Raw genomic sequence first — 27,420 nt, forward strand, 5'->3', positions numbered from 1 at the left:
ATTAAGTGAAGCAGACGTGAAATCGTGTGAGAAGAGCGATCTGTCATGAAGTAGAACAGCTGGGACATTTAAAGGGACTGAGCTGCGTGCTTACGATCACAGTATTCTAAGGTATTTGTTGTCAATACACTTGATAGATCGCGGATGTAATAAGAGCACAGAAGTAGCTTCATTAACACACTTTGTGCTCAGAGGAGAACGTTGACAGCGAGACTATAATACTGGACATTTAATATGGTCTCTCTGGCAGCTAATAAGCTAACTGTAAATAAAGAGAACAGTAAACACGATATAAATCAGAACGCAGGAAGTTTGCGTCTATGTGATAGATTCTATGCGTGAATTTCATCCATAGCCCATTTTATATATTATGTTTTATCAGCAGATTATGGGAGTGGGCCTTTATTATAAGCTCATGCAACTAGACGCTTATACTTTACAACAAGGCAGTCTCTGTCTTGGTGCATTGAGCATTAGTGGGGGAAGATGCCCCAATAATGTTTTGTCATTGGAGAATAGTGATCTGTGACATTCTATTATTAAACTTGTTTATGTCAATTTTTTTATGGGGCATCTGTGAACATAATAAAGTACTTTTATTGTTGGAGTAAAAAAAATAAATAAATAAATAAATATATATATATATATATTTATTTATTTATTTATTTTTTTTTTAAGTGACAAGGTAAGGTAAGGTAAAGGTAAAGCTAGACCCTTGGGGTTAGACCCTCCTGGGGTTATTGTTAAATACTTCCATGCATTAGATGTATATTTCAAATATCTTCTCTATTACTTATAACCTAATAGGTTAATTGAGTGGAATTCAGTCTATATTCATAGTATTGCTGTTATGACATGCCTTCCATTACAAATATGGGTGTGCTTATATCTATATATTCACATATTCTATATATAATTCATAGAATTAGTTTACCTTTCAGATTAATCTCTTTTTCTGGGATTCTGTTATTTAATTTGCCTGTTATTGTTTAGTTATTCATATATTCAACTGAAAATAAACAATTAAACCAAATATTCGATTTTATATTTTACTTTAAATTAAGAAAATATATTACTAAGATGATATTAGATGTATTTTATACGTTCTATAAAAATCAGATGACACCTGTGACAAGTTTAACCTGGGGAGGCTTCTTGCCCCAGTAGTGGTGTAAGATGGCCCCATTTCATAATTTTTAACTTTGTGCTATGACAACAAAATTAGCTAATGTTTCTATTCTTTCCCTACTGAATTAAGCTATACATACTGCTGATTTACTGGCAAATTAAATTAGAATAAAAGATGATGTAAATAAGCATAGACTGTTTGTTGTCATTGTCGTTTAGACGGTGATAAAATCCTTGTCAGGTGATTTGTGATTGGTCAGTATGCATCAGGAAATCAAATCATTGTGTGAAAATAATAATAATAATGTCGCTAAGGTAGTTATTTAAAGGCATTTTAGTAGAAGCTGTTATACTTTTGTAGCACCCAAACTTCTGAGGTATTTGGGCTGAACATGTGTTGATTTTTGCATGTATGGTTAAAAATGTGGAGGGGAAAGATAAATTGCACGGCATGTGCTCTGCAGGAAGAGCCTCTGGGAGGCAGGAGGGAGAGGTCAGGATGGCTGGTGTTGGAGCAAGTGCTGCTAACCCTGCCTGTAAGATCATGACCTTCAGACCTACCATGGAGGAGTTTAAGGATTTTAACCAGTACCTGGTGTATATGGAGTCTCGGGGAGCTCATCGTGCTGGCCTGGCCAAGGTGGGTGGGTGTGATGCTTGTGTGTATTTGTGCATGCGAGCAAGACGTTCTACAATGTGTGATTTGTATGTGTTAAGAAAGTCACAGTTGATGTATATAGATTTGCAGTCTTTGTGATATGGTTGCACTCTTGATAGTATGCATAATGGTTTCAGTTTGTGCACTTGAAAGTTTAGTTCACCCAAAAATGAAAATGCTTCCATCATTTATTCACCCTCATGCCATGCCAGGTGTGTGACGTACTTTCTTCTGCAGAACACAAGTGAAGATTTTTATAAGCATATCTCTGCTATGTAAGTCCATGTAATGCAAGTGAATGGTGGCCAGAACTTTGAAGCTCCAAAAAGCTAATAAAGGCAGCTAAAAGTAATCAATACTAATTTAGTGGTTTAATCCATGTCTTCAGAAAGGATCCAATAGGTTTTTGGTGAGAACAGACCAAAATATAACTTTCTATTTTCAAAGTACATTTTGCCATTGCGGTCTCTAGGCACGATCACGATTTCAAGCTTACATGCACTTTCATGTGCTTGATGCATGTACAGATCGCTAGATCGCTATAGGAAGTGTAATCAAGTTTGAAATCATGATCCGCTGATGTCAAGATTTATAGTGAAACGTTTTTCACCTTAAACCAATTGGATTGCTTCTGAAGACACTGATTAAACCGCTGAGTGATTTGATTTGATTTTAAGTTTTATGGATTAATGTTATGCTGCCTTTATGTGCTTTTTGGGGCTTCAAAGTTTTGGTTCCCATTCACTTATATTGTATGTATCTGCAGAGCTGAAATATTCTTCTAAAAATATTAATTTGTGTTCAACAGAAGAAAGAAAGTCATACACGTCTGGGATGACATGAGGGTGAATAAATGATGTGAGCATTTTCGTTTTTGGGTGAACTGTCCCTTTAAGTAAAGTGATTTTTTTATATTTTAGAATGACACTATATGTTAAAATAAATATGTTAACCTCTGCCACCAAAAGAGTGCCCCTCTCCATAATTCTCACAGCAGACTTAATTATTTTTGCAGGTAATTCCGCCGAAGGGCTGGATGCCACGTCGTAATTATGATGATATTGATGATTTGGTCATCCAAGCACCTATTCAGCAGATGGTGGCTGGCCAATCGGGACTGTTCACCCAGTACAACATCCAGAAGAAAGCGCTCACTGTGCAGGAATTTCGCAGACTGGCCAACAGTGACATGTAAGTGAAGTGACAAACACAATACTGCATTTAATAGAGTAGTATACGTTCTGTGTCTAGTATGCAGATTTTCAGTACATTTGGTTCCCTTTATTTTTCCAGTAATTGTCCAGAAACTACAAGCTATGCTGCTATTTCCTAAAAAACAAAGAAATGCATTTTTATGCAAAAACCTTCATTTCCTCTGGGAAATATTTGGGGATGTGACTGATTGTTGGTATTAAGGTTATACTGTGCCACATCTGAAGTTGTTTATGATTGCATGCTGTGTACTGAACTGTATGCAATTACAAATATATGTCATGTAGTTTACATTCCCTTAGTTGATTTGAATGTATTGCTTTATGCATATGCTGGACTTCTGTCGTACTCTGAGTGAGTTTCCTTTAAATGATGGTTACGTATATTCGATAAGTCCATCAGGAGATGTGTTTACCTACCCAGGTACTGCACACCTCGCTACCTGAACTATGAAGACCTGGAGAGGAAGTACTGGAAGAATCTGACATTCGTCTCACCCATCTACGGTGCTGATGTGAGCGGCACACTCTATGATGAGGTGAGGATGCAGGCACAGCTCTGAACGCTCAGTATCAAATGCATATTTTTATAATTGTGTTATAGAACTGATAAATGATTCTGGTTCTCCGTTAAATCATTTATTGTGTGTACCATGGAACTGAATGACTATCATATTACATGGAATACCCACCCACCACCACCAACTTTTTGCTATTGCTGTTTTCAATGGTAGTCAAAGGTCTGATATAATGTTAATTGTGTATATTACTGTATACTATAATGTGTATATAAATGTTTTAAAACTATCTTGATCTTGCCATGAAATTAGCCATTGATGCTGATATGGCAATAAAAATAAATAAATAATTAAATAAACTGTATTCGATGGTGTTAGATTAGATATTGTATGCCCTATTTATCTAAGGATATTGAAGAGTGGAATATCGGGCACTTGAACTCAATCTTGGACGTGATAGAGGAGGACTGCGGTGTGTCCATTCAGGGAGTGAACACGCCCTATCTATACTTTGGCATGTGGAAGACCAGCTTCTCCTGGCACACAGAGGACATGGACCTCTACAGCATCAACTACCTGCACTTTGGCGAGCCCAAATCCTGGTAACACTCACTGTACTGTGTTTTATTAGATGTATTAGTACTGTACATTGAATATAAGGTATTATTTCTTCATCCACCTATCTTAAAAATCATACATTTTGCTATCGAATCACCATTTTATGTGGGAACAAAATTAATAAATGTATAAATTCCACAGGTATGCAATCCCTCCAGAGCATGGGAAGAGACTAGAGCGTCTCGCTACAGGTAAAACACTATAAAAATAAAATAAATAAAAATATTTTAAATATATATATGGATGTGTATGGCACTAAAGTATTTGAATCTGAAATTTATTTGTTTGAATTCTACAAATTTGACATTTTACAAAACGTAAGATTTTTTGGCATATCTTGCACAAGATATCTTATCCTTGAAAGGACAACCCATACTGGTGAACCTTAATATTATACAATTGTTGCATTATATATAGCTATATATACCTATCTATCTACAAGTATTTTCTTTGGGAGTTTAAAGTGCCTTTTCACCATCGGGCCGAACAATTCTAAGCATGGTGAGTTACGGTACAGTGCGATTACGAACCATTTCTGGCCTGGATTTCCATGCTGGTGGAATGCCTTTAGTATGTGGTGACTCACGATTGGCCAATTGCTCAGTCAGTCCATTCTAATCCTGATTTTGCTGCACCACAGTGGCGAAAGGAAACCATAACCGTGACTACGAGCCCGGATCAGTATGGAACGGCATGGCTCTGTCAGGACATCTACTCGTCCCGATGGTGGAAAAGGCACTTTTAGATTTTTCAGTAGTTTTGTAGTTAGTGTGATAAATTTGTCTTTGTCTTTAGGTTTCTTTCCTAACAGCTTTAAAAGCTGCGAGGCGTTCCTGAGGCACAAGATGACACTGATATCCCCCTCTGTACTAAAGAAATACAGCATACCATTTGATAAGGCAATCCAGCTTTTAGAATCATTTTGAATCATTTTAGTTGTATAATTGCTTTAAGAATACTGCTATGGTTACTCAGTTTTCCTCATTATAATTCATAACATGCTGATATAATATTTCAGATAACACAGGAGGCGGGGGAGTTTATGATCACCTTTCCATATGGTTATCACGCTGGCTTCAACCATGGCTTCAACTGTGCAGAATCCACCAATTTTGCGAGTATCAGGTGGATCAATTATGGCAAAGTTGCTACACAGGTACTCGGAGGCACTTTTAAACTACTGTGGCTGATAGTGTATATTGTCTTGTAGTGTATATCTTTCATGTAACCTTCATTTACAGCTGGTGAACTTTTGACACCCTTTTTGAGGAAGGTCTATTTTAATTATTTGTTTGACTGTTGATTTAATGTGTTAATTCAGTGTGATTAATTTAATAAAAAATTGAACACTGTTAATGATGCCCCCAGACTGAAGGAATATTCCATCAATTGGAGAAAACAAAAAGTAGCTCTTTAGCAATGTTCTTTGATGCTGCTTTGCAAAGAGGAATGGCTTCCGGATACCGCGTTACATAATCCATTATCACAAGAATGTGCTCTTGGCCCTGGGCAGACATCGACAATGGCCCTACAAGATCCATAACTATTCTCTTGAAGGGTACATCGATGATGGGTAGTGGAATCAGGGGGGCCGGTGGTGGTTTTTGCAGAGTGGTGTGCTGGCACACTTCTCAAAGCTGGCAGAATCTCAGAACACTGGCAATCAAGCCTGGCCAGTGGAATCAATCCTGGATCCGTTGAGTTGTATTGTCTGGACCCAAGTAGCCTGTGAGGGGGTGCGAGTGTGCCAGTTCCATCACTGTCTCCATCTTGGTACGGGGGACCACCAAGAGCTGCTTTTCCTCACCCCGCCTGATTATCATACAGTACAAGAGGCCGTTTTGGATGATGAAATGGGGAGAGGTGCAGTTAAGTTGGGTTTTCCTTCTATGACACGGACGGGGAGATCTTTCAGAAGGCCAACATCGAGGGACTAGGTGCCCGGTCACGCCTGGATAGTTAAGGTTTGGGGGTCTGTGGTCCTGCCCTGGTAGACCAGGCCTCTTGTCATGCGGTACCCTGGCAGACCTCTCCGTGGTGGTTGTGTCGAGAGATCCCTGTGGGCAGCCTGGACTTTGACCAGAATACATGGGTTTCATGCACAATCGGCGTACCGCTTTGCTACCACCCCACAAGAGCCAAAATCTCCATCTTGAGGGCATCATACTCACCCGCGCAAACCGGCGACAACATATAATAAGCTTGCTGTGCCTCCCCCGTTAGAAACCCTCATGAACGGCCACCATTTAAAATGTGTGGAGATAAGCTTCCACATCATCAAGCTCTAAGAGCTTAGTCAGCACGCAGTGGGGCTTCTGTAGATTTTCCAGGACTGGTTGGCGAGCATCAGCCAACAGGCGTAGGACCTCATATTCCATCTGCTGAAGACTGATTGCATGGAGAGGAGTTCTAAGAGTGCATGTGGTGTGGGTGATTGCCTAGCAGTCTTTGAGTTGGGAGCCTTCGAGTCGGCTTTGGGAGTTGGGTTGGCGAGGTCTTTGTATGTGGAATAGCACGATGGGTTCTAGGGAGCAGCGTCCCGGGTTTCAATCTTCTGTGTCTGAAAAGGGAAAGCAGAGTACGTTAGTTACTTTGCTGGATTCAAGCTCACCTTGGTGTGACTCGAGCTGTTTATGAGCTTTATGTGTGGCAAAGTAGTATCAGGTGTCTCCAGTTAAGCTGCTCCTTCCTTGTGGCCGTGGTTTGTGCTGCTGCTACCTCCAGGGACAACACTGAAAGAATAGGCAGCATGCCACACCTTCTAAAGCTTAAAAATGTGTCTTCTTCACTTGCAGTGTACATGCAGTAAGGACATGGTGAAGATCTCCATGGATCCGTTTGTGAGACGATTCCAGCCAGACCGCTACCAAGTGTGGACACAAGGCAAAGACACATGCCCATTGGATCACACCCTGGCCACGCCCAGCACCACTCCTGAGCTGCAGAACTGGCTTCAGAGACGTCGCAGGAAAACACCAACTACCAAAAGGTATGAAACAGTTTAACAAACCAATGAGCTTTCAGGTACAAATAATATGCTATGCCAACATTTGAATGTAAACACTTCTAGCTGTACAAACTTGATTTTTGAAGTTTGTGAAATGTATCATTTTGCGATGAAAATTTCCAAGGATGCTTTGCATTCTCAGCATTGCTGCTATAGTAGCCATCAGCATAAACTGCCTTCTTATATGGTCAGTTTTCTCAACTACAGAGTTGGTAGCACAACAGTTTGTTGAGAATCTTGCATAAAAAGTTAGATATTATAAATATGAACAACTCTTTGTCCACACTTCTTTCAAATTAAGCAGATAGCACAGATATTTGAGGGTAATTCATTTGTCCCCTTACAGAGTACTGAGGATTGTGAATACTTCTAGCTAAAAGTTTATGTTGAACCACAAATTTTGTTAATTTGCAAACAAAAAATGCCATTTACTAAAAGGCTTAACTAAGTACATCTATTTGCATGGCATGTTCTCTCATTTCATGGGGATTTGCCACTCACAATCTAGGACAGTGAGTTCATCATTTGTTTTTTGTTTTTTGTTCTATCAACAGTCTCCACTACTCACGCACATGCTCCAAACGACTGAAAACAGTGGACACCATGTCAATGCAAGGGGTTGGTCATAGGAGCAGAAGGACAGCTTTAACATCAAGAGACATGGAAGAGGAAGTGAAACCCCAGAAAGAAATACATTACTCAAGCGAAATAAAAGGCTAGGATCTTCTCTTTCATACTCGAAATTTGGAATAGGGCCCTTTTCTTGGTTTTGGCTATACACATTTCTTTTGCCAGTGTAGAATTACTTCTACTCAAATAAGTACCAATTAATAAGACAATAAGTAGCTTATTTGATTGTTTTACCTTAATTTGTGTCTTTATTCAGGGCTCACTGGTCCATGTCGACAAATGTGTGTGGTTAAGGTAACAAGAGTGGAAAGTGATTTGTTGGCCCAATCCACCGGAAAACTCAAAGAATCTTCTCTTGTGCGACCCGCAACCCCTCCACTAACCTTCACATCCAGCCAGAGTGACCCTTATTCTGGTCACACCAACTCCCAAGCATCTTTAAATTTAGAACAAGGTCAGGTATCCACAAACACAAGCTCCATTGCACAGCTTTGGCCTGAACCATCCTCAGAAAGAGCCATCACTACGGATGTGACTATTGACTCACAAAATACTTATGAATGTTCAAATCAAATATTAAAACCAAACTGTGCATCTGCTTCTGAAACAAGTGCACCTTCTATTCCTGTGACTCATTCACCGACACTTAACTCCAGTGGTGCTGCTTTTTTATTATTGGAAAGTGATTCCCAACAAGCTAAAATTGAAACCGATGGGACTGCCACCGAAATCTTGACTGAGAGCGGTATCGATACATCAGCACTTTACAAAGAGCAAAGCTCAATCTGTCTAGACTCTAAAGACTCTGAACACAAGTTAACCTCTGGAATGCAACAGACTACTCAATTTTCCGAAATGCCTCTTCTGACGCCTGAGCTCACCGAAGAGGAGAGAGTAAATCCTCAATCTCTTGCATCCGAAATGCCTTCACTGACTCTCGCTGTCCGACTTTACAGTCAAAACACTAGCGTGGCACTGGAAAAATCACACTCACCTGTAAAAACAGATGACACAGGGACTTCTTCTGAAAGCACCTGTCCCAATTGGCCAATTACTGAACCCCTAGAAGGTGTCAGCCTACAGAACTCAATCCCAGACACTTGTATAGCAATATCTGCATCTCCTTCATTGGTCACACAATGGGAACCACCAGAGAAGAAGTCCAGACAGGAAGGACATGAACACACGCTCCTATCCACAGAACAAAACGCTGTGGACACACACACTGCTCAATTCAAAATGACAACTAACAGACATTTACAGCTCTCTACAGTAGCAGAGATTGATTTTATGTATGCTCACAACACTGCAGTGATTGATAACTCATGTCCTCCCTTTGTTTTATCAGATAGAGAGAACAAACAAACTTCTCTATGTCTTGAAGAGCAGTCCAGCTCTCTCACCTCGTCCCCAAGCCCTTTTGTGGATGCTACATCCTTTACTTCCACCATTTGGAAAAACCTCAGCTCCCAGAATCCAGCAGTGCTGATTGAAAGCTTACAGCCTGAGCTGGTAGTTGGTCTTAACAAAGGTGAGAGCAATCTCACAGACTATGCCCATGACACACTGCCCTACACCATGTGGTCCAATTCAAGCTGCCAACAGGACAAGTTTCCTGATTCTCTAAACTCTTCGGCATGCACCCAGGCATGGGGCAACCTTGAACCCAGCTCCATGCCGTGCTCAGAGTCAGAAATGACACCAAATCTACCCCCAGATCTGAAGCGGCACAAGATGGAAGCAGCTAAAGCTTGTGAGCTTGATGAGCAGTCTAGTACTCAGCAACTTCACGAGGATGAGATCAAAGGTCAAGAGTATTTTGAAGGTGCAAAGTCAGAAATCGAGGGGTCAGTGAGCGACTCGGATTCCTGTGAATCTGGAGATAAAGGCGCTGACAGCAGCAGTGAATCCAGTGAGGAGAATGCCATGAGTGACCCTGAGTTTATGGAAGGTGGTCTAGAACCAGGGGAAGTCTGCTCAGTAAGTCCTGGTGTTAAACTTTACATTGTGTCCTAACAAGGCACAATGGAATAAAACAAGAAGCTAAAAATCCTCTCTTCCACATGGACCCTTTTCACAGGCTGTGATGACACAATTCCAACTTATTTAGCAGCCTAAGTCTAGGAAAAAATGTTTTATACTTGTATTACTCTGGTATTAATTACAAAAAAACTAGTCACCACTTCTGCAATGCGGTTTCAAATACAGCTGCTTAGGGAGTGAGTAAACGTTTCTCTCTTCTGACTGTTGTAGTCTATCTTTCTCCATGTTTTTCCTCCTTTGGAAAGCTGTTGGGGATAATGGGAATGGTAAAATGGTAAATGGTCCACTTATAATAGCGCCTTTTTAACCTTAACAGTACAAAGCACTTTACACTGTGACACACACATTCATACACCAATGGTGGCAGAGCTGCCATGCAAGGCGCTAGACTGCCATTGGGAGCAACTTGGGGTTCAGTGTCTTGCCCAAGGACACTTCGGCATGTGTCGTGTGGGCCGTGATTCGAACCACCAACCCTGCGATTAGTGGCCAAACCGCTCCACCAACTGAGCCACAGCCACCCCTAAAATAATGCAAAAATAATATTTGCTGTTGTCTCTCATTCACTACTATAGACGTTTACCCTACTATAGTTTACTTCCATATTCTAAACCTGGAAATGGAAAAGGGTCCATTGAACAGAGCTTCTGTCCTAACCAGCCATGACTGCTACAAGTTATGTTGCTGTGGGAAGCTACACCCAAAGTAAAATCTCATTGGTCAAAACAACTGCAGTATGCATAGCTGTATATTAAATATGTTCTGATTGTTTGGTTTTATCTGCATTTTCTCTTTTAGTGTGGACAGGCAAGTAGCTTCACCAGAAACTCTTTGAATTGCACCTGGTTAGGACACCGTGTTATACCAAGATTTCACTATGAAGTGAATTAAGTGCTCTACTGCTGTTCACACCTTCCTTTCCATCTCAATTTACCCTCTGTCTTTAATCTCTCTTTTTCTTACTTACACACTCATTATTATAAGAAGCTTTATTGGCACGATAAGCAGAGCTTTAATTTGACTGACACATGTCTACACATTTGCAAAAAAAAAGCGGTAGCAACGGTATTCTATGTTTATGCAAAGTGTGCTGTCTCTCTCACTGACCTCCCTTCTATCTCTCTCTCACTCTCACAGTATCACATACAAACTGTTAAGAAGACAACCAAGAGTTGGCGTCACCCCGTAAGAAAGCCCACCGCAAGAGCAGTTCCCAGTGCAGTGAAACAGCAGGCTACCAGTGATGATGGTTAATGTTTAACCATTTTAGTTTTCTATGCAACTAAATTATGAGCAACACATTTGGGGATTAAGGAGGTGGATCTTAAAGGGATAGTTCACCCAAAAATGAAAATTCTCTCATCATTTAGTCACACTCATGCTATTCCTGATGTGTATGAGTTTCTTCAGGAGAACACCAATTAAGATTTTTAGAATATCTCAGCTCTGTAGGTCCATACAATGTAAGTGAATGGTGACCAGATCTTTGTAGCTCCAAAGATTACATAAGGGAAACATAGAAGGAATCCAAATGACCTCAGTGTTTATATCCACATCTTCAGAAGTGGTATAAAAGGTGTGGGTGAGAAACAGAACAATTTTAACTTATTTTTATCTAAATCTCCACTTTAACTTTCACTTTCAGGTGTGAAGTGAAACTAAACAGGCACCACGTGACTTTCAGGTGTAAAGGTGAAAGTGGAGATTTATAGTAAAAAAGGACTTACATATTGATCTGTTTCTCACCCACACCTATTATATCGCTTCTGAAGACATGGATTTAACCACTGGAGTTGTATGGATTACTTCTGTTACTTTTTACCTTTAAGTGGTTTTTGGAGCTACAAAGGTGTTATCACCGTTCATTTGCAATGTATGGACTTACAGAGCTGAGATGTCCTTCTAAAAATGTTCATTTGTGTTCTGCTGAAGAAATAAAATCGCATACATCGGGATTAGAATGAGGGTGAGTAAATGAGAGAATTTTCATTTTTAGGTGAACTGTACCTTTAAGAAATGTTTAAAGTTCTGGTTCCACGTCCACCTAACAATTCCAATTCCTTAATGATTCTTTTAGTTTGTTTGTGAAATCACACAATTGGTCCTGTAACAGTACTACTTTGGTAACATACAGTATATATAATATAATGATATATGATTGAAGACAGAGTTTATAAGTCTTAAGTCTCAGGACAGATTTTTAAGTCTTTTTGACTGATTTATTTAAAAGAACCAGCTGATGATCGGACTACACTGGTCATGCTATACTGAAAGTTTGTTGGCGAGGACAGAATAATAGAAAGATGTGTTGTCTGTTTATTGTCTGTGTCTATTATTTCATGGCACTCAGTTTCCATTCAATGCAGACATAATTCATTGTTCTGTGGCAGCAGCATTTTTACTGATTTTACTTTTCTCCTCATTTTAATAGAAGTTGATGTGAGTAAATGTTCATTTATGTGTGTGTATGTGTGTCTTAGAGACAATAGAGGAGAGCTTAGCTGAAGAAGATGAGCCAGAGACTGAGGAATGGGCAAAGCCTTTAGTGCATCTGTGGCAGCACAGGAAAGCTCATCTACAGTATGAAAGAGAGTACAACACAACTGCAGCTAAAACCGCTCCACACTGTGCCGTCTGCACTCTCTTCATGCCATACTATCAGGTAACTCGTGTTGACAGATACTGCGCAACTATAGGTACTAATCCTTTGTATATGCATTATTTAATGTGGCATAAAAGCATTCATTTCAAAGTCTTGTTTTATTTTCTGTCAGCCTGACAATTCAGAGGAGAAAAGGCATGAAGTCTTAATGAGTGCTGCTTCGGAGTCACATGAATCATGTCTACGGGAGTTGGGCTTGAGATCTCGACCCCTGATTCCTGAAATCTGCTTTGCATACGAGGAGGGTCCATGTCCCTTGAATACACTTCTGGAGGAGGATGGATCCAGTCCACTTGTGACCTGCAACAACTGCTGTGTTCAAGTTCACGCCAGTACGTCTATACCTATGTTTCTACCAAAGTTGCGAATGTAGTTTATGTGAAAATTCTGAATATTGCTAAAACAATGTGCGATTAAAGCTGCGTTTCAATCCCATGTGTTCAAAGGAACAAAATCGCCACATCCTGGGAAACTGTAGCTTCTGTGACTCTTTTATTTAAAAAATACTCGCAGTTTAGATAAGAGAATGTAACCGTTTGGTTGGTCCACAGGTTGCTACGGTGTTGCTGCTCATGATGTTGGCCCAGTGTGGACATGTGACCGATGTGTAAGCGGAGACTTGGCAGCTGTACGTAATCATTCAATCACATTTTCTGTATCCGTATCACCCATTTCTTTTGACAAAAATAAAAAATAATTAAAATGGAAATTGTGGCTGTTTTTCAGTTGCTGTTTTACTATGTGTGTGTCTATGTGTGTGTGTTCTAAAAGGAATGCTGTTTGTGTAACCTGAGGGGAGGTGCATTAAAAAGAACCACAGATGACAGGTACTCTTCCTCATTTAGAGCCCTTAAAGAGATGGCTCTCCCAAAAATGAGAAGTGTGGCAGCATTAGCTGAACCTCGTGATTTTCCAACCCGAATGACTTTCATTTATTTCGTGGAACTCAAAAGGAGATGTTAGGAAGAATGTTTGCCCCCGTCACCATTCACTTTCTTTGCATTTTTTCCCCCATGCAATGAAAGTGAATGGTGACTTAGGCTATCATTCTACCTAATAATTCCTTTTGTGTTCCACAGAAGGAAAGTCATTCTAGTTTGGAACTACTTGAGTAAATGATGACAGAATTTTGGGGTGAACTATTCCTTTAATATGAATATTGTGTTATAAATGTTGTATTACGATTTATACTAAACAGCAGAAGATTGAGCATACTTTTTACAACCACTCTCTAGTATCTAAAAATAGACATATTAAGGCCAGTGTACTTAGATATAGTGAAAGCTGCAAGCAACTGATGAATTATACATGCTGTAGATGGGCCCATGTGATGTGTGCTGTGGGTCTCCCTGAGGTGAAGTTCATTGATGTAGTGAAGAGGGCTCCTATTGACATCAGTGCCATACCTGTACAGAGATATAAGCTGGTGAGTTACAAGCACGCACAGACACACATCAGTTGAAGTCAGAAGTTTACATACACCTTAGACAAATATATTTAAACTCAGTTTTTCACAATTCCTGACATTTAATCATAGAAAGGTTTCTCTGTCTTAGTTCAGTTAGGTTCACTACTTTATTTTAAGAATGTGAAATGTCAGAATAATAGTAGAGAATTATTTATTTCAGCTTTTATTTCTTTCATCACATTCCCAGTGGGTCAGACGTTCACATACACTTTGTTAGTATTTGGTATAATTGCCTTTAAGTTGTTTAACTTGGGTCAAATGTTTTGGGGAGCCTTCCACAAGCTTCTCACAATAAGTTGCTGGAATTTTGGCCCGTTCCTCCAGACAGAACTGGTGTAACTGAGTCAGGTTTGTAGGCCTCCTTGCTCGTACATGCTTTTTCAGGTCTGCCCACAAATGTTCTATCAGACTAAGGTCAGAGCTTTGTGATGGCCACTCCAATACCTTGACTTTGTTGTCCTTAAGCCATTTTGTCACAACTTTGGAGGTACAGTGCATCCGGAAAGTATTCACAGCACTTCACTTTTTCCACATTTTGTTATGTTACAGCCTTATTCCAAAATTGATTAAATCATTATTTTTCTTAAAAATTCTACAAACAGTACCCCATAATGACAACATGAACATGGTATTGGTACAGACTACTGAAAGTTTGGTACCGTGACAACACTACGAACAATAATTTGAAGCACCTTGGGCACCAATTACAGTCTCAAGTCTTTTTGAGTATGATGCTACAAGCTTGGCACACCTATTTTTGGGCAGTTTCTCCCATTCTTCTTTGCAGGACCTCTCAAGCTCCATCAGGTTGGATGGGGAGCGTCGCTGCACAGTCATTTTCAGATCTCTCCAGAGATGTTCAATCAGCTTCAAGTCTGGGCTCTGGCTGGGCCACTCATGGACATTCACAGAGTTGTCCCGTAGCCACTCCTTTGTTATCTTGGCTGTGTGCTTAGGGTCGTTGTCCTGTTGGAAGATGAACCTTCGCCCCAATCTGAGGGCCAGAGTGTTCTGGAGCAGGTTTTCATCATGGATGTCTCTGTACATTGCTGTCATGTGCCTTTTACTGAGGAGTGGCTTCCGTCTGGCCACTCTACCATGCAGGCCTGATTGGTGGTGTAGTGCTGCAGTGATGGTTGTTCTTCTGGAAGGTTCTCCTCTCTCCACAGAGAAATGCTGGAGATCTGTCAGAGTGACCATCAGGTTTTTGGTCAGCTCCCTGACTAAGGCCCTTCTCCCCTGATCGCTCGGTTTAGCCGGGCGTCCAGCTCTAGGAAGATTCTGGTGGTTCTAAACTTCCATTTATGGATGATGGAGGCCAATGTGCTCATTGGGACATTTTTCTGTACCCTTCCCCAGATCTGTGCCTCGATACAATCCTGTCTCGGAGTCTACAGACAATTCCTTGGACTTCATGGCTTGGTTTGTGCTCTGATATACACCGTTAACTGTGGGACCTTATATAGACAGGTGTGTGCCTTTCCAAATCATGTCCAATCAACTGAATTTTACCACAGGTGGACTCCAAGTTGTAGAAACATCTCAAGGATGATCAGTGGAAACAGGATGCACCTGAGCTCAATTTTGAGTGTCATGACAAAGGCTGTGAATACTTGTATGTACATGTGATTTTTATTTATTTTTAATAAATTTGCAAAAATGTGAAACAAACTTCTTTTACGTTGTCTTATTTTGGAATAAGGCTGTAACGTAACAAAATGTGGAAAAAGTGCTGTGAATACTTTCCGGATGCACTGTATGCTTGGGGTCATTGTCCATTTGGAAGACCCATGTACGACCGAGCTTTAACTTCATGGCTGATGTATTAAGATTTTGCTTCAATATATCCACATAATTTTCCTTCCTCATGATGCCATCTATTTTGTGAAATGCACCAGTCCCTCCTGCAGCAAAGCACCCCCACAAGATGATGCTGCCACCCCCATGCTTCACGGTTGGGATGGTGTTCTTCGGCTTGCAAGCCTCACCCTTTTTCCTCCAAACATAACGTTGGACATTATTGCCAAAAGGTTCAGTTTTTATTTCCTCATGATATAATATTGGGAGGAGACTGTAATCCTTTGTTGAACTCAGTCCTTGATCATAGTGAAGCAAAAGTGTGCAAGTCCCCTAGAGTAACATTGACACTTCACAGGATGTGTAAAAATCTTGGTCTTGCAGATAGTTGGTGACTTTTGAACCCATCTGGTAGAGACTATACATTCTTTTCATCAGTCCATAAGATTTATTCTAGAATAGATTTTTGTTATGTCTAAGTCCATCCTTTCGTCTGTTGTAGATTGCTCAATTGGAAATGTCTTAGTCTCAGATCACGCCCTAATGAGTTTAGAGGTGTTGCCACATATGGAGAAAAATAATTCCTACAGTTGTCGCTTTAATGCATCCCTTTTGCAAAATCCTGATTTCCAACAATTGATAAAGACTGAAATCAGTGTCTGTATGGAGACCAACTGGTCCTCAATATCCTCTGTGGTCGTGGCTTGGGAGGCAATTAAGGCGTTTCTTAGGGGTTGGATCACACAGTATGCCTCATTCATCAAAAAATCGAAAGCACGAGAACTCGTGGAGTTGGAAGGGAATATTAAAGTGCAGAGCTGAAGCGCCAAATGTCGTCTAATGGCCTCGGAGAATTGACCTGATTGAAGTACAGATATAATACTATTTTGTCACTGAAGGTGGAGGTTTGGCTATTCAGGGCAAGACAGTCATACTTTGAGTCGGGCGACAAAGCAGAGAAGCTTTTGGCTAGATATATAAAGCAGAGAGAGTCTTTTTCTACCATCCCCTCAGTGAAATCTGCAGGTGATGACATTTTTACCTTGACCATTGGTATTAATAGTGCCTTTAAAGAGTTCTACCTTGATCTTTATAGTTTCACATCTTCGTCTACTAATGTGAAGATATTAGAATCTTTGTGGAACCATTTGAACTCCCTAAATTGACGACTGAGCAAAAACATTCCCTTGATTCTGAGATAACCTTGGAGGAACTAGATGAGGTAATTAAGGCCTTACCTACAGGCAACGTGGTTTATGCTACAGAACTGGCTCCACTTTTTAGAAGTTTATACAGAATCATTAAAGAATGGAAAGCTTCCGCCAACCATGGCACAAGCCTGCATCAGTCTGATTCTTAAAAAGGACAAAGATCCAAGCGAGTGTAAAAGTTACAGTCCAATTTCCCTGATCCAGCTAGAGGTAAAAATAAAAATCAAATGCCGAAAAGGCATTTGATAAAGTAGAATGGGATTATCTTTTTAAGATTTTGGAAATGTATGGGTTTGGGAGTACATTTATTGGTTGGATCAAGTTACTTTATAGACACCCGGTAGCAGCGGTACAAGCAAATGGATTATTTTCCGATTATTTTACTTAGGATAGGGGCACCTGGCAGGGTTGCCCTCTTTCCCCATTGTTGTTCTGTCTTGCTCTGGAACCATTAGCAGCCGCGATAATAAAGGAGGATGATTTTCCAGGGGTGGTGGCGGGAGGTGTGGCACATAAGCTTTTGCTTTACGCAGATGATATTTTATTATTCGTCTCTGACACTACTAGATCTAATAGTGGGAGTTAAGATTGATTCTGTGTATATTTTTTTTTTTTTTTACGGTGTTCATATATGTGAATCAATAAAAAAACATTTAATCTGAAAATACATCTACAGGTACACCTCCAAATCAGTACTACATCTATCAGAAGCTAATTGTCTAAAGGCTGGACATCATTTCCTAGAATTTTCCAAGCTGCTTAAAGGCACAGTTAACTTAGTGTTTGTAAACTTCTGACCCACTAGAATTGTGATATAGTCAATTAAAAGTGAAACAGTTTGTCTGTAAACAATTGTTTGAAAAATTACTCATGTCATGCACAAAGCAGATGTCCTAAATTACTTGCTAAAACTATAGTTTGCTAAAATAAAATCTATGGAGTGGTTAAAAAATGAGTTTTAATGACTTCAACCTTAGTGTATGTAAACTTCTGACTTCAACTGTATATTCACATTTATAGACACACACAACATGCACAGGCCCCTGAGTCCCCTGGATTCCCATTTGCGATGTCTACCGACGCTCCCTGGCCAAAGGTCGTTCGCCAACATGGGAGGTGCACGTGTAAACACCTTTTAAATGGCGTGAAATGTTTAAATAAATGAAGAGGAGTGGCGTGGAATAACAGTTGATGAAATGTCCAAAAAAGAGCACATTCTACTAAACGGAAATTGCATGGTTGTATGCATGATTTTATGCACCGGTTAGTAAGGGGCATAGCAGAAATAGCCAAACTCTGTAATTCGATGGGAGTGTCCCCATACTTTTTGCCATATAGTGTACAGTAGGTAGCAATGTTTGCAAAATTGCAGACCAAGTTTAAATTTGTGTAAATGCATCTAGTAGTCCATTAAAGAGCACCTATTATGGTTTTTCAAATATTACCTTTCATGTGGTGTGTTATATAGCTGTTTGTGAATGTAAAAAGTCTGCAAAGTTTCAAAAATCAAAGTGCACGACAAATGGAGTTATTGACTCCCAAAAGAAAGAACCGATTCTGAACACCTGAAATGAGTCGTTAGTAATTCCAGACTTCCTGTACTAATCGGTGTAATTTGGTAACAAAAAAAACCATTGGCAGCTCGTGAACCGCTTTGACCAGCCCTCAAACACTACACTTAGCAGTAGACCAATCACAACAGACTAGGACATCTGACCAATCGGAGCAGAGTAGGCTCCCTGAAAGGAGGAGTTTATAATGAATGCCTTAGAACGGATAATTGAATGAGTCGTTTTTGACAGAAAAGAAAAAAGGTAATTCTGCAATTTAAATTATGAGCAAATTAAATAGTTTTTTTGACCTTGGATGCATGTAAATCTATTGTATGAGACCTTTAAAACAAAAACAGGCACGTTTAAAAACCATAATGGGTGCACTTTAAAGCCGAGCATTTTAATGTCTCAGTTATGTACTAAAAAAAGCTTAAAAGAACTGTACTTCACTCATTTCAATTTTAAGACCGTTTCAAAGTCTTGACATTTTATGTGTACTCAAAATACTCTCTCTCTCTGTCTGTAGAAGTGTATATATTGCCGTAACAGGATAAAAAAGTTATCTGGAGCTTGTATTCAGTGCTCATGTGGCCGTTGCCCCACCTCTTTCCATGTCACCTGTGCTCACGCTGCTGGAGTGCCTATGGAGCCTGATGATTGGCCATATGTGGTTTTTATCACCTGTCACAGACACCAATCACGGAGCTTCAGTGCTGTGAGTATACTCACTGCTGCTGTACTTCCAGAACAATCTGAGAACCACTTGCTGATTGGAAATGATCAGTTCAATTTGTTACAGATTCTGTACGGACCCTTTTCACATTTCCGGGTTTAGAACTTGGAAATAAACTATACTACAGGGAAAACATCTATAGTGGTGGATAGAGACCACAGAAAATATTAGTGTTGCGTTACCGTTTGCTCCAACATAAAAAAAAAATCTAATATTACTTTTCCACGAATTTCCACAAAGAGGATAAAAACAGAGAGCGATGGACTACGACAGAAGTGAGAAAAATGCCAAATTTACTGTCACTCCCTTAGCAGCTGTAGTAGAAACCTCATCATAGCTGTGGTAAATTGTTTTTTTTACAAATAATTCCAGGGTTTTGTAATACAAAGCAAAATGTTATAAATTGACTTTGAAAAATGAAAGAATTGAAAATATAGGGGGCCTGGGTAGCTCAGCAAGTAAAGCCGCTGACTATCACACCAAGTTCGCACGTTCGAATCCAGGGCGTGCTGAGTGACTCCAGTCAGGCTTCCTAAGCAACCAATTGGCCCAGTTGCTAGGTTGGATGGAGTCACATGGGGTAACCTCCTCGTGGTCGCTATAATGTGGTTATTGCTCTCGGTGGGGCGCGTGGTGAGTTGTGTGTGGATGCCGCGTAAAATAGCATGAAGCCTCCACACGCACTAGGTCTCAGCGATAATACGCTCAACAAGCCACTTGATTATATGCATGAATTGACAACTGATATTCGTCCTCCACCACCCAGATTGAGCCGAGTCACTACACAACTACGAGGACTTAGAACGCATTGGGAATTGGTCATTCCAAATTGGGGAGAAACCCCATTCACACTGCTAAATAAGGTGGAAATACGTCATCACAGTATGTGAAAAGGGTCCACTGACATGCCATCTGCCTCCTGACAGTTTGACTTGGCCCGCTGTTCGACTTTATCAGCTTCGATCTGTTTTTAAGTACTAATTGTAAACCAAAACCATTTCACTACAAATTATTCTGTTGTAGGAATAATAATAAAAAATAACTCCAAGCTACTTGTTTCTCCAGATGTCAGCCTTTTAATGTGCCTTTTTTTTGTCTTGGTTGCCATCTTGGGACAGTTGACATTTTTAACTTGACCCCACAAACATATCAAAATGTAAATAGGCTTATTAAAGCAGATTTAGCGTACTTCTGCACAGGAAACGTTCTCACAAATGTTACCAACAGGTGCGTATGCACATTCATTTGTTCTTACCCATGTTCTAATGTTAATGCACCTAGATTAATTTAAATAAAGTAGCATGCCCAAAGTTGGTAATTTGCACAAAACACATGCAAACCATCTCCTTATAAGAGCTTTCAGCACCACCGCATTTGTAAAGTTGCAAATGTGTAGAGAAAGATGCTGAACAAACATTACACTATAAAACAACTCAGTACAGCATTACAATTTGGAATGATTTTAGAATATGTACCACTGTAGATGTTGGATAAACTTGGAGCACTGCTTGTGCAGGAGCATTTATCTGTGCCTCATCGACCACATGTTCAGACTGTGCATGTGGTTCATAATGCAGTGCTCGAAGTGAAAAGTAATCCGTGGTGGTTTTCCCCCTTTGCTGCTTCGCCTGATCGTTTTGAGAACAACCTATCGGCACCTTATAAGAGTTAGAACTTCTGCCATTACTGTGATATGAATTGCACACATTGAGCATGGCCATAATAAGGTAACGAAAACACTTCAAGTGCCATTGAGATGTTGAGCTGTACACAACATGCTAAAGCCATCTGACAAACCTTTTACATTTATGCATTTGGCAGACGCTTTTATCCAAAGCGACTTACAGAGCCCTTATTACAGGGACAATCCCCCCGGAGCAACCTGGAGTTAAGTGCCTTGTTCAAGGACACAATGGTGGTGGATGTGGAGATCGAACCAGTGACCTTCTGATTACAAGATCACCAGTTGTGTGGTTTAGACCACTACACCACCACCACTCCTTTTACGGGCTGTGCATTCAAGCGCATCCAACAGCTCAGAGTACGCCATTTGTGCGCTTTATTACAGAGCTTAGATGGGCAGAACCACAGTATATTCTGTATTGTGTGTATAATGTCATTAATACATATTCCAAGTTGATACGGACAACGAGACCAATTTTTGCGTACACGTGGTTCTTAAATTTCTTTGTAAATTTCAGCGCAAACTAATCGTTGAATCAACATTTCTGCATGAAAATTTTGAAAATACATGCGTGTGCACGGTTCGTGAATGAGATCCAATGTCTGTATGAATTGCTTTTATATAATGTATTTTTGCATACATTATTAGATGTCATTGAACTATTAACAACAACATGATTTTTTTATTTCTACCCTCAGAAAGCGAAAGTGAGCAGAAGTGAGTTGGCAGTGGGCCAGACAGTGATCTCCAAACACAAGAACCTCCGTTATTATAGCTCTCGTATTACCCAGATTACGGCGCAAACATTCTACGAGGTCATGTTCGATGATGGCTCGTTCAGCAACGATACGTTCCCTGAAGACATTGTGGTGATTGACTTTATCAATGCTAGTTTCATCATGTCTTATGAAGTCATCAATTGTTTCAAATGAACTGAGGCTTACAAACAAGCTTAAACATAATGCAAGAATGGGTGTCTATATCTCATAGACCCCGTTTACACCTTCTATTAAGATGCGTTTTGGGTTATCCATTCATAAGTGGACAACGCTATGTACAGGGTACTGCAAATGGCATCCAAAATGTTTTGTGATTGGGTCACAAAAACCACACAGAGGTCTAAAAACACATGTAGCCTCACTGCATTTGAGATGTTGAGATTGTAAATGTTAATCCATCCTGATGCATCACCTGTATTCACCTGCTTTCTGAGTGGAATTTATTCACCTGCCCATTGCAGAGCAGAGATTGTGCCCAGCTTGGGCCTCCTGAGATGGGGGAAGCTGTCCAGGTGAAGTGGCCTGATGGACTTTTTTATGGAGCCAAGTACCTTGGCTCTAACACTTCATTTATGTACCAGGTACACGCAAACTCTCACAGCCATATTCTTTCGATGACTTCTATTTGAATGACTGTTCAAGACAACCTGAACGTTTTTCCAGGTACTGCTACTCTACTAATCATCTATGGTGCGTTCTGCTTTTTTGTATGTGCAAGGTTGAGTTTGAAGATGGATCTCAAGTGTTGGCAAAAAGGGAGGACATTTACACACTGAATGAAGATCTGCCTAAAAAAGTGAAAGGTCGTTTGGTGAGTTCTTACATGAAAAAATGTATCCAATTCACCAAATTCACCCAAAACTATTTTTTATTTTTTTTTGGTTTAATTTACTCATCATGATGTTGTTCCAAACCTGTATGACTTTCTCTCTTGAAACACAAAATTAGTTATTTACCTCGTGCGACCCTGCGTCCACATGTGTGGATGTTGTATTTTGGCTTCGCTATACACAACGCATAATATGAATGAATTAAAACCGACTGAATACTGTTCACAAGACTCTACACTGTCATTTAAGGGTTAAACTTCTGCCGAACCATGTCACGTGACGTCGATTTCCGTGAAACGCTGCTACGGGCGCTGGACCAACAAAAGTGCCTCTGGTAAGAAACCTCTAAGTTTTATGATTGAAACCTGTTTAGTTGTAAAGAGTAGTTGTAAAAAAAAAGAAAATGTCCTCTCACTTTCAACTGTTTTTATTTTCAGCAAACCTAATGTGTAAATATTTGTATGAACATAAAAATATTCAACAGCTAAGATATAAACTGAACAAGTTTCACAGACATGTGACTAACAGAAATGGAATAATGTGTCCCTGAACAAAGGGGGGGTTAAACTCAAAAGTAACAGTCAGTATCTGGCATGGCCACCAGCTGCATTAAGTACTGCAGTGCATCTCGTCCTCATGGACTGCACCAGATTTGCCAGTTCTTGCTGTGAGCTGTTACCCCACTCTTCCACCAAGACACTTGCATGTTCCTGGACATTTCTGGGGGGAATAACCCTAGCCCTCACCCTCCGATCCAACAGGTCCCATACGTGCTCAATGGGATTGAGATCCGGGCTCTTCGCTGGCCATGGCAGAACACTGACATTCCTGTCTTGCAGGAAATCATGTGCAGAACGAGCAGTATGGCTGGTGGCATTGTCATACTGGAGTGTCATGTCAGGATGAGCCTGTAGGAAGGGTACCACATGAGGGAGGAGGATGTCTTCCCTGTAATACAGGTTTGAGATTGCCTGCAATGACAACAAGCTCAGTCAAATGATTCTGTGACACACCGCCCCAGACCATGATGGACCCTCCAAATCGATCCCGCTCCAGTGTACAGGCCTCGGTGTAACACTCATCCTTCAACGATAAACGCGAGTCCGACCATCACCTCTGGTGAGACAAAACTGCCAGTCCTGTCTGGTCCAGTGAAGGTGGGTTTGTGCCCATAGGTGACGTTGTTGCCGGTGATGTCTGGTAAGGACCTGCCTTACAACAGGCCTACAAGCCCTCAGTCCAGCCTCTCTCAGCCTATTGCAGAAAGTCTGAGCACTGATGGAGGGATTGGTGTTTTTCAGAGTCAGAAGACTGTTAGTGTCTTAACGACCGTTCCACAGGTGCATGTTCATTAATTGTTTATGGTTCATTGAAGAAGCATGGATAACATTGTTTAAACCCTTTACAATAAAGATCTGTAAAGTTTTTACAAAATTATCTTTAAAATACAGTGTCCTGAAAAAGGGAGTTTAGTTTCATTTGATATGCCATTTAAAAACAAACCATGAATATTTCTGATAAAGATGATGTCCACATACACCGATCAGCCACAACATTAAAACCACCTGCCTAATATTGTGTAGGTCCCCCTCGTGCCGCCAAAACTGCACCAACCCGCATCTCAGAATAGCATTCTGAGATGATGCTCTCAGTCTGGCCATTCTCTATTGACCGCTCTCATCAACAAGACATTTCCATCTACTGTATTTCCAACTGCCACTCACTGGATATTTTTTGTTTTTGGTTCCATTCTGAGTAAATTTTAGATACTGTTTAGATCAGCATTTACAGGAATATTCAATCCAGCCCTTCTGGCACCAACAATCATGCCACGCTCCAAATCACTGAGATCACATTTTCCCCATTCTGATGGTTGATGTGAACATTAACCTAAGCTCCTGACCCGTATCTGCATGATTGTATGCACTGCATTGCTGCCACTTGATTGGCTGATTAGATAATCGCATGATGATTTTTGGTGCCAGACGGGCTGGTTTGAGTATTTCTGGGATTTTCACACACAACAGTCTCTAGAATTTACTCAGAATGGTGCCAAAAGTGAAAAACATCCAGTGAGGGCAGTTCTGTCAATGGAAATGCCTTGTTGAAGAGAGGTCAATAGACAATGACCAGACTGGTTCGAACTGACAAACTCTACGGTAACTCAGATAACCAATCTGTACAATTGTGGTGAGAAGAATATAGTTATTTTGGATAACTTTCAACTATAATACATCTGTGGGTCATTTCGCTTTATTTTAATATACATTTTGTTAGATTTAATTTTGTTATCACTGTACAATACGGTTCTATTCATTAACATAAGTAAATGCGTTCCAATATATTAACTGTGCATTTTCACATTGAGAATAAATGTATTCGTGAACATTTTTCCTTTCAGAAGCTTTATATGGAGTTAGGATGAAAATAAGGTGCATTTGAACCTGTTCTGAGAACAGTGCAGAAAGACACCACACTGGAGGTTGTCATTCACTAAATAGGGAGCAAGGGTGCATCCTATAGCTTTCTTTACATCTAAGTACATTCACTCCTAAAATCTGACCAAAAGTTCAGTTTCAGGCTGCAGGTGATGTTTGGTTCACTTCACTCCACATGTTCTGCAGACATTGGACAATGATAATCAGTACATACTGTAGATTCTGAATTTTATAATGTATGATTACATTTTAACATGGTTGGCAGTGATTTGATGATTACTTTTAATCAGAATTATTTATTCGACTTTATAGAAAATCTGCTGTAATGTCTGTAACGTCTCAAAAACATGAATAACCAACACTCCTGGACACATAAAAGATTTGATGAAAAAAATCAGACTTTCTATAGCTTGACATTACTTAAACATTCACAACTTAGCCCCGCTGTCCACATATGTGGACATCCATTTTTAGGAAAATATTTGCTCTAGAATTTTTTATTAGGTGCAGCTAGTTACAAATCTAAAAGGGAAATTGAATATGCACACAGCAGTCACGTTCAGTTCTCAGGATGTAAGAAGAATGTTAGCCTCAGTTACCATTTACATTTATTGTATGGAAAAGCAATGAAATGATGACTGAGGCTAACATTCTACCTACCATCTCCTATAGTGTTCAAAAAGTAGTGTATAGTGTACCAAAAGTAAGTCATGTGGGTTTGGAACAACAGTAAAGCAAGTAAAATATGACAGAAGTTTCATATTTGCATGAACTATTCCTTAAAAAATTTACACTTTATTGTATTTCCAAATTTTGTTGAGTTGTGTTTCTATAATTGTTGAATATGAATCTGTGGGCAATAAATGCTTGATTATTGTTAGTTTTCTGCATGAATCTAATGGTGATGTGGTTGTGATGTGCACGTATACATTTGTGCTTTGCAGTCCACGGCTTCCAGTATGCGTTTCGAGGATGCATTTTTCACCACACAAGGTGAAAGGAAAAGGCGACGTACACCAAATTCACGGTTCCAGACAGATTACATCGGCCATATCAACCCTCGAACCTTCACCAGAGCCTCAGAAATGCGCAACAGCAAAGCCAACTAATGGAGAAATGGAGTCCTGTTAGAAGTCCACCTAAATACAAAAGGGACCAATTTGATAAGGATTGTGTATCGTGAGACCATGATTTTGAAAAGTTGCAGAAATACTGTGGTCTCATATGTCAGGGACAAGAATGATTTTCTAAATTAGAAGTATTTCATGATTTATTTCAGAGGTTTTTCTAGCCTCCAATGGTATTCTGTAGCATTGTAATCTCACAACCCCCACCCTCCACCTCCAAACACTGACTCATTTCTCCTGCATGCTTGTTTTGTAAATGATTTGTCCTGTGCCAGGCAACATTCCTATTCACTAACACTAAAACAGAATAAACGTCAAATAAAAAAAAGTTGCTACTGATGTCCAGCAAAGCACGTCACCTTTTACTTAAAATGTTCATCAAAATTCTTTATTTATTTGGGATTTTTTTCTTTCTTTTCTAAATGGTGCTTAAAGCTGTTGCAAAGAATTAAAGATATGTATGTATTCTTTGTGATCTGTGGCTTGATCTCCGTTGATGAATGCTTCACAGTTTGTTCTTCAATAGATTCAGAATTATGATTTGTAAGAACCATTTTTAATTATTTATTTGTTTCTTCTGGTTGCAGGTTTGCCAGTTTTTCTCATTTTACACAGCATATAGATATTCATCAATACTAACGTTGGGTTACTCACGTAACTCCGGTTCTCTGATAACAGGAGTGAGGTATCTCATTATGGGAATTCGCCCTTGCACTTCATTGTGTTATTGTTGATTTGTGTTTGTGTGTGTGTGTGTGTGTGTATATATATATATATACACACACAAACACAAATATATCGAGGGTCGAGACAAGGCAAGGCAAAGGGGCAAGGCAGAAATCAACACCAGTGCCCTGTCCGTGTGCATGGGTTACCAGAGACTGGTTTCTTTCAAACCTCTACAAAGCACTTATTGCAAAACCAGAGGCCATTGTCTCAGAGGTTACAGACACTCTTTTTGTGCCAGTTTGCAAAGAGTAACCTCTAGACAGTTTTGATTTGGAGAGGGGGAGGTAAGGTGGTTAAGTTGTTCTCTATGCAATGAGAAATGTGACAAAGGTAAAATAAATATACCTATTGATATTTTAGGATATTTGTCTTTTAACATGTGAAGGTAGTAATACAAATGAATAAACATTAAGTAAAGGAGTAAAAAGTAGTAAAGGAATTATCTTTTTTAAAATAATTGATTAATAAATATAAATATAATGTATAAATATGAGTGCAATCCACCACATGAATATTGTCAGGGATTTCACACCTATAAACAATGCCTAAAGTAGGGCCTACTACTACCAGTGTGTGGTGTCCAAGGCAAGATTTCT

General features: G+C 39.9%; 1 protein-coding gene across 4 annotated transcripts; it reads left to right on the forward strand.

Annotated features, from left to right (window-relative positions):
• On the forward strand, positions 1-27,239 carry LOC127651561 (lysine-specific demethylase 4C-like). 4 transcript variants are annotated; one of them, XR_007971592.1, is made up of 23 exons: positions 1-111; positions 1,593-1,768; positions 2,802-2,977; positions 3,422-3,536; positions 3,924-4,117; positions 4,275-4,324; positions 4,929-5,032; positions 5,152-5,289; positions 6,929-7,122; positions 7,695-7,855; positions 8,027-9,750; positions 10,951-11,062; positions 12,294-12,475; positions 12,588-12,807; positions 13,027-13,103; positions 13,247-13,302; positions 13,793-13,901; positions 19,031-19,219; positions 21,620-21,790; positions 22,162-22,281; positions 22,419-22,511; positions 22,780-22,864; positions 25,913-26,060. XR_007971592.1 is itself a non-coding variant. In XM_052137456.1 (22 exons), the coding sequence occupies exons 2-22, from the start codon at positions 1,628-1,630 to the stop codon at positions 26,075-26,077; spliced, it is 4,491 nt and encodes a 1,496-aa protein (XP_051993416.1). In that variant the 5' UTR covers positions 1-111; positions 1,593-1,627; the 3' UTR covers positions 26,078-27,239. The 4 variants fall into 4 exon arrangements, 3 of the variants coding, with proteins under 3 accessions (XP_051993416.1, XP_051993417.1, XP_051993418.1); XM_052137456.1 differs by lacking the exon at positions 22,780-22,864 and having other exon boundaries at positions 25,913-27,239; XM_052137457.1 differs by lacking the exons at positions 19,031-19,219; positions 22,780-22,864 and having other exon boundaries at positions 25,913-27,239.
• The last annotated feature ends 181 nt before the right edge of the window (positions 27,240-27,420 follow it).

Source organism: Xyrauchen texanus, chromosome 11 (genome assembly GCF_025860055.1).
Source record: "Xyrauchen texanus isolate HMW12.3.18 chromosome 11, RBS_HiC_50CHRs, whole genome shotgun sequence".
NCBI lineage: Eukaryota > Metazoa > Chordata > Actinopteri > Cypriniformes > Catostomidae > Xyrauchen > Xyrauchen texanus.

What these genes read in the sequence shown, in the direction of transcription:
- LOC127651561 (XM_052137456.1), top strand. Translation starts at nt 1,628, where the DNA reads ATGGCTGGTGTTGGAGCAAGTGCTGCTAACCCTGCCTGTAAGATCATG. An exon ending in AAAACACCAACTACCAAAAG is followed by an intron (nt 7,123 to 7,694) that starts GTATGAAACAGT and finishes TTCTATCAACAG; the next exon opens with TCTCCACTACTCACGCACAT. An exon ending in AAAAAGTGAAAGGTCGTTTG is followed by an intron (nt 22,512 to 25,912) that starts GTGAGTTCTTAC and finishes TGTGCTTTGCAG; the next exon opens with TCCACGGCTTCCAGTATGCG.